A 12874-nucleotide genomic window follows, 5' to 3' on the forward strand; every position below is an offset into this window, starting at 1 on the left:
ATTGCCACCATGGCACAAGGCAGTTCCAGAGGAGGCTGTGTTTGCCTGTGTCTGGAGGTGTCAGCAAGGTAGAGCCCCATTCTCCCTCCCAAAGAGTGGGTGAGGGGCGCTCCTCACGGAGTCTGGCCGTATCCGTCAGGGAACAGAGGACTGGGGAGATTCCATTCTGTAAAGGCAGTCACAGCCTCGGACTCAAAGACAGCACTTTACCCAACCCAGTGGCTTGGTGGTTAATGTCACTCGTGCCTCTTCCGTTTCTCAGGACTTTGTAACTGCTTTGTCGATTTTACTGAGAGGAACCGTCCATGAGAAACTAAGGTGGACGTTTAATTTGTATGACATCAATAAAGATGGCTACATAAACAAAGAGGTAAGTGAGGCCAGGAAGGTATCTAATTAAACAGAACACAGCCCCAGTCATGATGAAATTGCCTGAATGAGGAGGGATCTGCTTTGGGTCCAAGAGAGCTGGTTTTCCTGGAACAATGGAGCACGTCACCTCTGCCCGCCCCCATTGCCTTACCCTGCCCCTTTCTCAGGCACTGAGAAAGGATTAAGCAGATTCATTCATTCTCACTGGGTCACACATATTCCGTGCACATTCCAAAGTGGGGAAAAATGATTGATTTCCGTATAGAATTACTTTTCCCAGGGGAACTTGTATTTTAACAGGTTAACAGCCACGCGTTAAAGCTAAAAGCTGGAATAGCAGAATTACACGTATCACCTAGAAGAGAAAAAGGACATTTTTGATGAAGAGGAGAATACAATTGGATTGTACTGACCACAACTTATTTGACCTACTAATAAAATCACAGAAGGGGGCAATGGAAGGTGCAGCCATCTCTAAAGAAGTAATTTCTGAATCTTCACTGCTTGACACTTTTAGAGCCTCAAAATAGATGTGGTGTCTAGCCAGTGAAATACCCACAGCTCTGTCTCAAAACTCACTATGGTAGTGACTACACCCTGGTATCTCAGTCGAAACTTGGATTAATCATCCCACTTCCTGAGCTCTAATCCTCACCTCAACCCTGCAAGGTTCTCTCCAATTTTTATTTCTCATTCATTCAGTCACGTCTTTGCTCAACATATATTGAGGGCTCATTAGGTGTTCCAGGTGCTGAAGAAAAAGTGGTGAACTGTCCCCAAAATGTGAAAAACGTAACAACCACTAATAGCAGATGTGTTAAATGAATTCTAGTAACTCCTAATACATATGATGGAAATACTGGTGGCCATTTAAAATCATGCAAGAGTAATAAGATGGAAAAATACAACATTACATTTTCAAAATGGCTTAATAAAGTAGTAGTATGTACGGTATTACATGGAATTGCTCAGCTTTCGTCAGATATCCACCTTTGTTCCAATCAATGATGATCACAGGGACAAGTCACCTGGTACAAATCCAGCCACCCAGGCCCAACCATTCAAAGGAATTACAGAGTGGAGAGAGGGTCTCCCCAAAACGGAATGTGGGACGATGAAAACACAAACATGTCCAACCCATCCCATACCTAACCCCGCAACAATTTCTGCTGCCCTCTCTCTAGGAGGGGGCTTCCCAGGTACAGCCCCCTCAGCTTGCTTTCTAATGCCCTCTCATCAGCTGAAGGCCCTGTTCATCAGTGTCCTGCATAAGGAGGATAAGGAGCCCCAAACTGTCACCGAAGAAGAGCTTGGCCTCATGGCCCCCCCACTGTGTGCTTCGTGTCCCCTCTGCAGGAGATGATGGACATTGTCAAAGCCATCTATGATATGATGGGGAAATACACGTACCCTGTGCTCAGAGAAGACACCCCCAGGCAGCACGTGGACGTCTTCTTCCAGGTAAGCGTACGCACCCTGTGCGTGAGCTTTAAGCTCTTCGTAGACCAGTCAGCCCCCGAGTATCTGAGCGGTGGTTTGGACTATGCACTGTAGGAAACAGAAACCAATGGCAAGTATTGTTCTCCAGGACCAGATGGTCTCCTTAAGCAGACAACAGGAAGTACATGAGGTAGAGCACCGACTGTACATTCCCTAAAAACTCTTGGGGGACCTGAGTAAAACAGAAGACATCATTAAGCACAAGTGTGTAGCTGGTGGGCATTTATGTCTGGAGAGTAAAGGGAAGTCAGGTTAGAAACTGTGGTGGGATGGACGGTGAGATCATGACGTTGAAGAGTCTAGTCTTGCTCTGGTAAAGAGCGGGCAGGCCTGTTAATCCATGAGTAGAAGAGTGGCAAGATCGCGGTGGTCATTTAGTAAAATATTAACCTAGCAACAGAGCACCAAAGAATGCCAGAGCTTGTTCAAGTCTAATCCTCTCACTTTGCAGTTGGGAACAACAGGCTCACATAGGCTTACGACTCACACAAGGTCACGCAGTGAGTGACGGAAGGGGAATCTCATGTCCAGGGTTCTTCCTGTCAGACGGACAGGCTAGAAAAGTCCAGGGAAGACATGTTAGGGGAACAGCAGGATAATTAATCCAGTGATGAAGTGATAAGAGTCTAGAGCTCGTCTTTTCATTTTAAGAAAGCTCGTGGGTCACGTGCTACCACCAGTCCCTGGGGGGAGTCATCTGGCCAGTGAAAGGCCACCCTCATTCTCAGGGCAACGTTGATTTAGTAAAAAAAATAAAATAAAAATAAAAATAAAAAGCTTTGGAATGCAGATTGCCAGGTTCTTCAAAGTGCTTCCTCTTATGCCTTTCAGAAAATGGACAAAAATAAAGATGGGATCGTGACTTTAGATGAATTTCTTGAATCCTGTCAGGAGGTAAGGAGAGAGCTCAGGGCACAATATCTGTAAATCTGGGAAAGGAAATATGGGGCTTGTTGACCTGCACAAGGGACAGAAGAAGACACCTGTGACACCTCTGGTCAGAGCCACCACAGCACCAACACCAACAACAATCCCCACTCCCCAGAACGACCTGGGCTCGGCCTTGGCCAAGCACAGGCTAAGCCAGACAGCCTACGAATGGGTGTGTGGAGGGAAGGAAAAGCCCAGAGGGCTCTCTGTGACACTATAGACTTCCCAAGTAGGCTACGTGGTCATCTTGCAACCTGCCTCTGGATGACCCACGCCTCAGACGACGGGGGAGTAGCTGCAAAAATACCTAAAGCTGTGATTCTCAAACCGTAGTGTGCGTAAGAACTGCCGGGGAAGATCCTGAAAATGTGCATTTCCAGGCCTCAATCCCAGACACTCCAGATCTGGGATGGGGTCTAGACATCTTCGTTTTTAACTCAAATGCCCTGGACAGATGCTTCTAAACCTTGAATGCACAATCTTCCCTGGAGCTCTCGTTAAAATGCAGATTCTGATTCAACAGGTCTCCAGGTGGGGCTTGAGCCCTACTTTTCTAAGCCTCTCCCAGGTGATGCTAATTCTGCCGCTCCGCTGGACCCCACCGTCCTTAGTCTAAAGGACAGACCTGCCCCGGAGATGGCTGACGACTAAACTGGAAACAACTGCTTTCATCTCCTTTAGGAAAATGCATTTATACCCTCACCTGATTTCAGAAAGGGACAGTGACTCTGAGCTCTACCCAGTAAGAACTACAAATGCAAGAGAGCAGGGGAGAAGTTATCAACTCATACTGAGCAACTACCAAGTTTCAGGTACATTACATAAACCTCATCATAACCCTGAGAGCTGGAGGTGCTGTGTCCAGGGGGATGTTCAAACTATTTAATAACTAGGATGGACTGAGGATTGAACACTCTTAACCGACTTTGACCCAATGCCCTGGGGCAGAGCCCTGGAGGACCCCTGCTAAACTTAGTATTAACCGGTTAGTTGATGGATTTTGGGGTAGACCAGGGGTCCTAAGCCAGTTACCAGGTCTTCCCTTCCCCCAGAAGGGAAGATGCTGAGGTCAGCAGCTATTCACTCACAGTGTTACAAATAGTTCAACATTCTAACCATTGTGAACTGGAGGAACAGCTGTATTCATGACACTCATTTTAAAGAAGAGGAAACGGAGGCATTGCAAGGTTAGGAGATGTCACGAAGGCACAATAAGGGACAGAGACAGAAGCTGAATTCTATCATTCTAATTTTAAATTCTATGCCCTATTGTATACGGTATGCTTTTTTGACGTTGCTTAACAGTTTTTTAATCAATTTAGTTTCTCCCATTAGCAACTTCTATAGCTATTCATTAATGAACTCGCTTCTTTTTCACAACTTACTACATAAACAGATACTATGATCTATGCTATGTTTCAGGTGAAGAAACCGAGACACAGAGAGATTAAGTAACATGCCTAAGGTCACTCAGCTAGTAAGTGACAGAACCAGGATTTAAGTCTACACAGCCTGACACTAGAACCCATATACTTAACCACCGGGCAATAATACCTCACTCTTTTAGAAACTTGAAAGATTTCATATGCCAGAATCTATTATAGGTTTGCTTTCTAGTTCATCAATTTGAGTTCTAAATTATTTCCTTCCCTCTGCTTTTTTATTTTAATTCAATTTTGTAGGTTTCCTCCTAGCTTTTTGAGATGGACAGTTAGTCATTGATTTTTCAAACCTTCTTTTATAATATGTACATGTAAAGAGATAAGTTTTCCTCTGAGTACTGTTTTATCTGAGAACTGCTTCAGAGCCCCAAAATTTTGACGTCATATTTTCATTATATTTTAATCCAAAATATTGTCTTCTCTGACCCACGAAATACAATTTATCAAAACTAACAGAAAAAGAAATCGAAAATATGAATAGTCCTATGTCTATTAAAGAAAAATTTTAATGTGCAGTTTAAAACTTTCCCACAGGGAAAATGGCAAGCTCAGATGCATTTGCTGGTAAATTCTCCCAAACATTTACGGAAGAAATGATACAATTCTGATATAAACTCAGAGAATAGAGAAAGAGGGAAAACCTCTCAACTTGGTTTATGAGGTTATCATAACTCTAATATGGAGACTTGACAAAGCCATTATAAGATTAAAAAATTTCCAGGCTAATACATTCTTGCTGAACACAGATGTGAAAAATCAAATCCAGCAATATGTAAAAAGCATAATACATCATGAACAAATGGGTTTTTTTTAAAGGAATGCCAAATTGGTTTAACGTTCAAGAATTAATCAATGTAATGTAATCAATATAATAGAACAAAAAAGAAAAAAATATATGATCATCTCAGTAGATATGGAAAAATCACTTGATAAAATGCCATTGCCCAGAGCTTCTTAAAAGAAACAATACTCAGTGTTTCACTAGGTAATTTGTTCCTTCCAAATTCCTTAAGTCCAGAGAAGGTGCCTCTTACCTTGAGTTGCTCATTTCCTAGGTCCCCACGCCTTACTCCCTTGCAGAGTTCTTTGTGCACAGGAAACCCATGCTGGAGGTTGGCTCACCAGAGCTTCTCAGGGAGGGAGGAGCCTCAGAGAATCCTAACCATTCCCTTTTCCCCTCCTCCCTTCCTAGGATGACAACATCATGAGGTCCCTCCAGCTGTTCCAAAATGTCATGTAACGGCGGACACAGCCATCCGGCTCTTGGAGACATATTAACCACCACCTCAACACCTTGATCTGCCCTCGTTCTGATTGTACAAACCGACTCTCGGGACAGAAACACCTTTTACACTTCGGAAGAATTCTCTGCTGAAGACTTTCTATGGAACCCAGCATCACGTGGCTCAGTCTCTGATTGCCAATTCTCTCTCCTCCCTCTTGAGAGAGACAAGACGAAACTGAAAGCATGCTCATCTCCCACGGCTGCCCCATGGAAGGTCCCTCTGCTTGAGCTTACATCATAGCACACACTTTTTTCTGCTTGCGTGCCCCAGCCCACGGCTTCCAAGTGCAGCAGACCTTGGTGTATCTGGAAGCGAGACGACCTGAGCCAAATGCACACCACTCCATGATGGCCTCCCAAACCAATGTGCCTGTTTCCCTTTCTTTGGTTGCAAGAATGTCCCTTGTACGGAACAATAGGAATCTAAGGTGACTTGATTGGGAGGGCCAGCACCTCACGTACGTAGGCTAGGCCTAAATTAATAAGCATGGCATTGTCTGATGACCCAAACTGCCCACGTCCTTGTTTCCAGAGGCAAAGACCAATCATTCTCTCACACTAGCATCTGTGCTAGTACTGCAAGTCCCTTAACTACCCAGGAAGCGAGCCAAGGCCCAGTGGTTCATGCCTCCCTCCACTCCATCTCCTGCTAGAGCCCAGCACTGCATGTCCCTTCCGGAAAACCCAGAATGCCTGCAAATTGCTGTAATTTTATACCATCTTCTGATCAATAAACAGAACTATTTCTTACACTCTTAATCTCCACTTCTTCCATGGCTCCCTTGGGCAGGAGAGGTAAGCTGTGAAAAGAGAAGGCTGATCCATTCATTTTGCATCCAGGTATTAGTATTTACTTTGTGCCAGGCAAGGCGCGGTGCTGCCCAGCCCCCAGGCAAGCATCCAGCTCAAATGCAAATACTGTGACCACATGCAAATGCAGCTTAAAGACAAAACTCTTCACAACCCCTCCCTTCCAACAAGATTGCTATTTTCAAGACCCTCTCCTGTAGAAAGTATGGAGTGGTAGGGATGAGGAGATGAAGAGGTGGCCAGAGCCTCCTGCTGAGGAATGTGGAGTCTAGGGGTTGATCAAGTGGCTTCAGCTTATAAGTAGCAAATTATTACTTATGTCGGACACTAGGGATCTTGGTTTCCTCATTTGATTTCGCATTTAAAACATTAAGAGCTAGGAGTGGCATTCTTGAAAAAGCAATTGACTAAACTTCTTATTATGTGCCAGGTGTTACCCCAGGGACTTTATAGACATTATTTTATTTCATGCTCATGGTAGAACATTCTGGAAGGTAGAGTCCTGGTTTCACTGGGGAAGACACTGAATCTCAGAGAGCTGAGGGGAGCTGCCTAAGGTAGCACAGCTCCATAGACGACGTTAAACTCTTCCCACTCTGTCCTAGAGCCCTTCTTTTAGGGGTTTCTGCCTTGCCCCAAGGAACTGAGGGTGCCTCACACAAATCTCATTCATCTGTAGTCAATTCAGAGAGGCACGGGCATTCTTTGAATCCAAGCAGCAGATGAGAAAACAGACTCAGCCTTGGGTACCCCTGGATCACTCGCAAGAGCAGGCCACGCATCTCGGACATGCGTGAAAGACTCCCGATCAGATTGCCATTGGCTGCTACCTCTCATGGCTGGACATTATAGGGGCCAGAGCTCGTTCTCTATCTGGGCTTCTCGAGTGCAGCCAGGTGGTCCTCTAAGGCTGCTGGACCTGCGGCTGGCCCCCAGCAAGGCAGACACTTAGGCCCAAGCAGAGGCTCTGTGCTTGCAACCCTTCCCATGAGGGGTCCGAACCTGCACCACAAGGCTGTGCAAAGTCAAGGCCGTGAATCTCCACCCTGGCTGCACATCACAATCGCCTGAGGACTTGAAAAATGCCAACGCCTGGGCCCCACCCCAGACCAATTGAAGTAGAATCTCTGAGGGTGGGGCTGGGGCGTCAGGATTCCTGAGAAGCTGCCAAGGTAAATGTAACGCACATCGGCAGCTAAGATGGGGACCTGACCATACCCAGTTAAGAATGAAGCACACGACCTGAGACATCCCCCTGGCCATTAAGAAATTGGGTCTTGATTTCAAGGCACACCACCACCACCACGTTCATGGGCTGCCTGCCCCGCTGGCACTTCCCAGCTCCAGAAACACTTTACATTAACAAGCATCATCCTACCCTCCCTTGTCTGTCTTCTGGCCAGTTTGTTCCATTCTCTACCCCACCAGGAAGCCTGCCAATTCCAGTCCCACCCCTCCCAAAGCCCAGTCAAGACTCCTTATCCAGACCAATGAAAGCTAAAACCAGAAACCCCCAAACCTATTACAGCTTTCCCTCTAGTGTGAACCACCTTCAGTTGGTGTTCTTCTCCATGGGAACACCTGAAGCGGGACAAGGATTTTGTGGCAAGAGGTTGAGAGCTAAGAGTGCCCAATCCTCATGCCACCTGACCCCAATCCCTGTCTGGTCCAAGGGGCCAAACCCCCTCACTGTTAAAGCTGATAAGAATAGGTAAATGCTTGGGGAGATAAGGAGAAAGATAGACTATTGTGGATTCTCTCGAGGAGAGCAATAGAGGGCACTAAACTTGCTACTGGTTGAGAAAGAAGGAAAAGAGGAAGAAAAGGAAACAGGGAGGTGTAAGGGGAGGTAGAGGAGGAACAAATGAATGAGCTTATAAAGTCTCCACATGGTAAATGTTAGCCCATTGTGATGGTTAATTTTATGTGTTAACTTAGCTAGGCCATGGTACCTAGTACCATAGTTTGTTTCGTACCCAGTTTAGCTGTCACTGTGAAGGAATTGTTTTGATGTCATTACCATTTAACTCAGTAGACTCGGAGTAAAGCAGATTACCCTCCATAATGTGGGTGGGCCTCATCCAACCATTTGAAGGCTTTAAGAGAAAAGACCGAGGTCCTCCTGGGAAGAAGGAATTCTGTTTCCAGACTGTACCAAAACTCAATCATTTTGGATGACCAAGAAGAAACTATGACAAGACTGTGATGAGTGGCCAGAGCATGAGTGAAGGGAGAGGACTGGCATCTCTGAAACGACGTCTACCTGCCCGGCACCTCTGCACAGCACCTCATTGGTATCATACCAATCGTCTGGGACAGGAACATAAATAATATCCCCATTTTCCAGATGGAAAGAGCTCGATGAGGTGAAATCACATGCCCAAAGTCACACTGCTAGTAATGAGTGGATACAGAATTTAATAATGGGCTCTAGTAACATTTACTCAGTGCTTATAATCAGCTAGACACCATTCTGAACGCCTAATTTAAGTAATTTCGTTTCATCCTCACAAAAATCCTATTTCGTTTGATCCCCAGTTCATGGACCGGGGAGCTGACTCAGGAGCGGGAGAGGCAGGTTTCAGGCCAGCCAATCCAGTCCTACAGACGCGCCGCTGACCTGGCCGCCTCTGACCCCAGCGGACCAGCCTTGTCTCTGACTCCTGTGGCCGTTCACACAGAAGGGATGGCACCCCTGGGGATTCCGGTGGTAGTCCGGGAAGGCTTCCCATCAGAGGCGGGGCCTGGCGAGGCCAACCTGGAGGAGGAGACCCCAAGTGGGGGAGCATGTCAGGAAGAGACTTCGTTTGAAGGATAACAGGCAGGCAAGGTGAAGAGGCGGCTGGGGCTGAGACGCAGATGGCCTTGAGGGTCAAGCTCAGGTGACCCTCAAAGCCATCTCTGCTGGTGGCAGAGAGCAGCAGAAGGGCTCCGAGGTGGTGGTGAAGGAAGATGGAGTAAGGGAGGAGGAAGGAGGAGGGGTGCCTCGAGAGGACCGAAAGGAAACAGCTCTGGGAGGGATGGCGGGGACCTCAATGAACCTCACCCAAATCACGGAGCCTAAGTGGGCAGGTGAGTGGACCAAGGAACTATTGAAAGGGTAGGAGCCATGTGAGAGACCGTGGGGCTCACTGTAGAGACGTGGTGACCGATGGGAGACGAAAGGTGAAAACCGATGCGGCAGGTCCGCCTCTTCCGCACCTCCACACCCACGCAGGTTGGTGAAGGCGGCATCGCAGGGTGCGAGCGGCGGGTGCTGATCGCCGTGGCGCCGCTAGATGGCGCGGGCGCCCCGCCGAATGTGCTGCGGGACGCGGGCTGGGGCCTCGAGGCGGCGCTCGGGAGCCGGAGGGTGCGCCGCGGCCGGAGCCGGAGCCGGAGCCGGAGCCGGAGCCGGAGCGGGAGAAGGAGGCGCCCGCGGCTCCCAACCCCAGCGCGGGGCCGGCTTCCGGCCGCCCGAGCGCGCACGGGCCTGGCGCTTTCAAAGACGGCGCCTGCTGGCGTACTCTGCTACCACCGCCGTGAAATTCTTAATTGTCTGGGAACAAGGGAACCCGCCTGTTCATGCTTGCACTGGGTCCTGCAAATTATGCAGCAGGGCCTGCCCAGAGCTTTCCGTTCGGAGCACTTTCACACCGCGACGCATTTATCCCTCCCACCCTGCATGCAGTGAGGTGAGGATACGGCCCCATATTATAGACCAAAACACCGAGGCTCAGAGAGGGGGTGAGACCTGTCCGAAATCACACGCTGATTGTTGATGGAGCGCCCTGGGAGCGGCACCTCTGACCCCACGTGCAGCGGCGGCCTTTCCTGCCCACGTGGGAGGCTGTCCGTGGCAGTCAGGGGCCTGCACAGCCCAGATGAAGGCCTCTGCCCTCTGCCGGGAGACAGCCTCCTTCAGGCCCACCTGGTGCAGAGGCTGGGAGGGGGCAGCCATAAAGGGGTGGGGGCAGAGCTGTTCCCAGAGTCTCCTTTTCTTCTGGTCATTGAAAAACCCTGGGCGGCCTGGAGAAGAAGCAGGCCTCCCAGCCCACGTTGTTAATCCTGGCTTCTGCCTCCTGGACAGACGGACAGCCACAGTCTCGGGCCGTTAACCCACTGACCTGCCTGTCCACGGGGTGTGCAGAATGGGAGGGAAGAAAGGGTCTGGCTTCCCAGTGAGTGAGACGGCCCAGAGCTGGAATCCTGGCTCCCCTTCTTTCCAGCTACATGCCCCTGAGCAGTGGGCCCCTCTGAGCCTTGCTTTCATCAAAACAAAACGGGCAAATTCTCAGGGTTGCTGCAAGGATTAAATACTTCAAGTGCCTGACGAGTTACTCGGTAAATATTCCTTTGTTTACTTTTGGTTTTTGTCACAAAGACAGCTGGGTTATCCTCTCTGGTATCTCCCCCTTAGGGAATGGGGTGGGAGGCAAAGGTCTCAGAGAGGGTTGGAGGGCAGGACACCTGTGAGAAATGTGGTCCAACAGGCCCGACCAGCCCCCCAGGGAAGCCGACTGTGGGTCTGGAGAGAGGCCTGCACAGTACCTTCCGCCTCTGTGCTGGGAGAGGCTGCAGGGAAGTCGGAGGGTAGAGGCCCGGCCACAGGGAAGGGGGAAGAGGACAGAATGGTAATAATACTCCTACTTCCTCCATGTGGTCGTGCCACCCTGGGCTGGTTTCGGAGTCTTTTCTGGACCTTCACTTTGTTTGATCCTCCTCCCAGCTCCCCTGAAAAGCCGACAGAATACCCATCATCCCACTTTACAAATGAGTGACTTGCCCAAGGTCAAGAGGGTGACACAGGACCTGACACAGTCTTCTACTTTTTGATTCAGGATTCACCCCACTCCTGCAGAGTCAGGGCTCCCAGGCCATTGGATGAAGGGACAGAAAAGGCAGGACAAACCTCTTTGTGTCTCCATCTGCCAAACCCACAAAGCTCGGAGTGGGCAATGGGGTTGGGAGTTGGGACATGGAGAACAAAAGATTGTCCTGAGGTGAGGGGCTGTGCCCTCCTCAGAGTCTGGGCGGAGCCAGGATGAAAGGTCGTCCTGGAGCCCTTGGAGTCAGACAGGCTAGGGCTACAACCCCACTGCTGCCATGTCCTTGCTGTGTGACCTCAGGTAAGTGATGTCGCCTCTCTGAGCCTGTTTCCTCATTTATAAAGCTGGTATGATAATATTGACGATATTGGAATAGTGTGGGAGAAAGGGAGTGGGTTTTGCCGTTAGTTGGACTGGGTTCAGATTCCAGCTCTGCCTTTACCGGCTGTATGATCTTGAGCAAGAATCTTCACCTCCATAAGGCTCAGTTTTCCTCATCTGAGAAATGGGGACGTTCAGCCCTCCTGCCTAAGGTTGTTGTAGGGATTGAATGAGATAATAGCTATAGACCACCAGATACCTGCCTGGTCTCTAGTAGGCATTAGTAATGTTCATCTCCCCAGGAGAGAAGGAGACTGGGGGGGCTGCTTCTGTACTTCACTCCAGAGTCCACCCCAGGACCCATCACCAGAGCCCCAGGCAAATCTGGTGCCCACAGAGCAGTCAGCTCAGAAGCATTCCTGCTGTCAGCGGGCCGCCTTTCAGGAAGAAGAAGCGACGTTCAGAGAGATGTTAACCAGACAACATCAACAATAGAAAGACTGTGAAATATTCAAAATCTGGGTTTTAGAGACAGAAACCTTTCATCCCGAGATCTCAGAACCTTTGAAATGCTCATTTATTCCTCCTCACAGCAGCCCGACACCAAAGCACGAAGTAAAAACCAAATCTCAGAAGCGAGGCTAGACATCGGTTATGAATTGCTGAAATGAGTTCTGCATTCCTCACACTTCCGGGCTTCACACACACACTTTTCTTCACTAGGCAACAAGCAGTGGCGAAAGTGAACCCAGGAGTCAGGCAGCCTGGGTGTCAACCAGCCACTTACTCTGTCCCTGTGCCTTAGTGTCCTCATCTGGAAAGTGGGGCCACAGTGTGAAGTGTTAACTTTAAGGATGAATGCATCTACTCAGGTAAAGCCCTTCGAAAAGTGTCCCCACTCACAGGAGCCGCTTGCTTCAGACACCTGTGCCAAGTGTCTGCCACCTAACACTCCTCATCTCTTCAAGCCTGAGGGACCCCAACTCAGACCCTCTGACTCAGACCACTCTCCTGGACCATCCCACTGAGGCACCCCTGATGTGGACCGTTCTCCTACACGGTCCCACTCTGTACATCTCCCGGGACTTCCTCCCATCATCAACAGCCAACGGCAGGCACCCACCCCAACGCCATCTCCCGTTTATAAGCGGGACCCTCTCTGCACCCCCATTTCTACACCCTCCATCACTGGAGACATTGTCTGCCCAAGCCCATGGAACTGATGTTCATGAAAACTGCAGTGCTAATTGTTCTGAGGATTTTAGTGCCAGAAAACATAAGAAGGTTCTAGATGGCCTGTAACATGAAACCTACTGTTTTATTCTTTTTTGGTGAAAGTAACACTTAATGAAAGGAAACTAACATTAAGCGACAAATGTCATAGAGCTGGCCACGAATCTTTGTAT

General features: G+C 48.8%; 1 protein-coding gene across 8 annotated transcripts in view; it reads left to right on the forward strand.

The window, feature by feature from the left end:
- KCNIP1 (potassium voltage-gated channel interacting protein 1) overlaps positions 1 to 6280 on the forward strand; it is a 259249-nt gene extending 252969 nt beyond the window's left edge. For 4 of the 8 annotated variants that reach the window (XM_081035839.1, XM_081035842.1, XM_081035841.1 and 1 more), the window contains 4 exons: positions 263 to 370; positions 1729 to 1833; positions 2704 to 2766; positions 5437 to 6259. In XM_081035839.1, coding sequence (XP_080891965.1) covers positions 263 to 370; positions 1729 to 1833; positions 2704 to 2766; positions 5437 to 5484 — 324 coding nt within the window. In that variant the 3' untranslated portion in view covers positions 5485 to 6259. Of the gene's footprint in view, positions 1 to 262; positions 371 to 1728; positions 1834 to 2703; positions 2767 to 5436 lie in introns of all 8 variants that reach the window. The other 4 variants (XM_081035837.1, XM_081035836.1, XM_081035840.1 and 1 more) reach the window with 3 other exon arrangements.
- Positions 6281 to 12874: the final 6594 nt, after the last annotated feature.

Source organism: Rhinolophus hipposideros (genome assembly GCF_964194185.1).
Source record: "Rhinolophus hipposideros genome assembly, chromosome: 23".
NCBI classification, from domain to species: Eukaryota; Metazoa; Chordata; class Mammalia; order Chiroptera; family Rhinolophidae; genus Rhinolophus; species Rhinolophus hipposideros.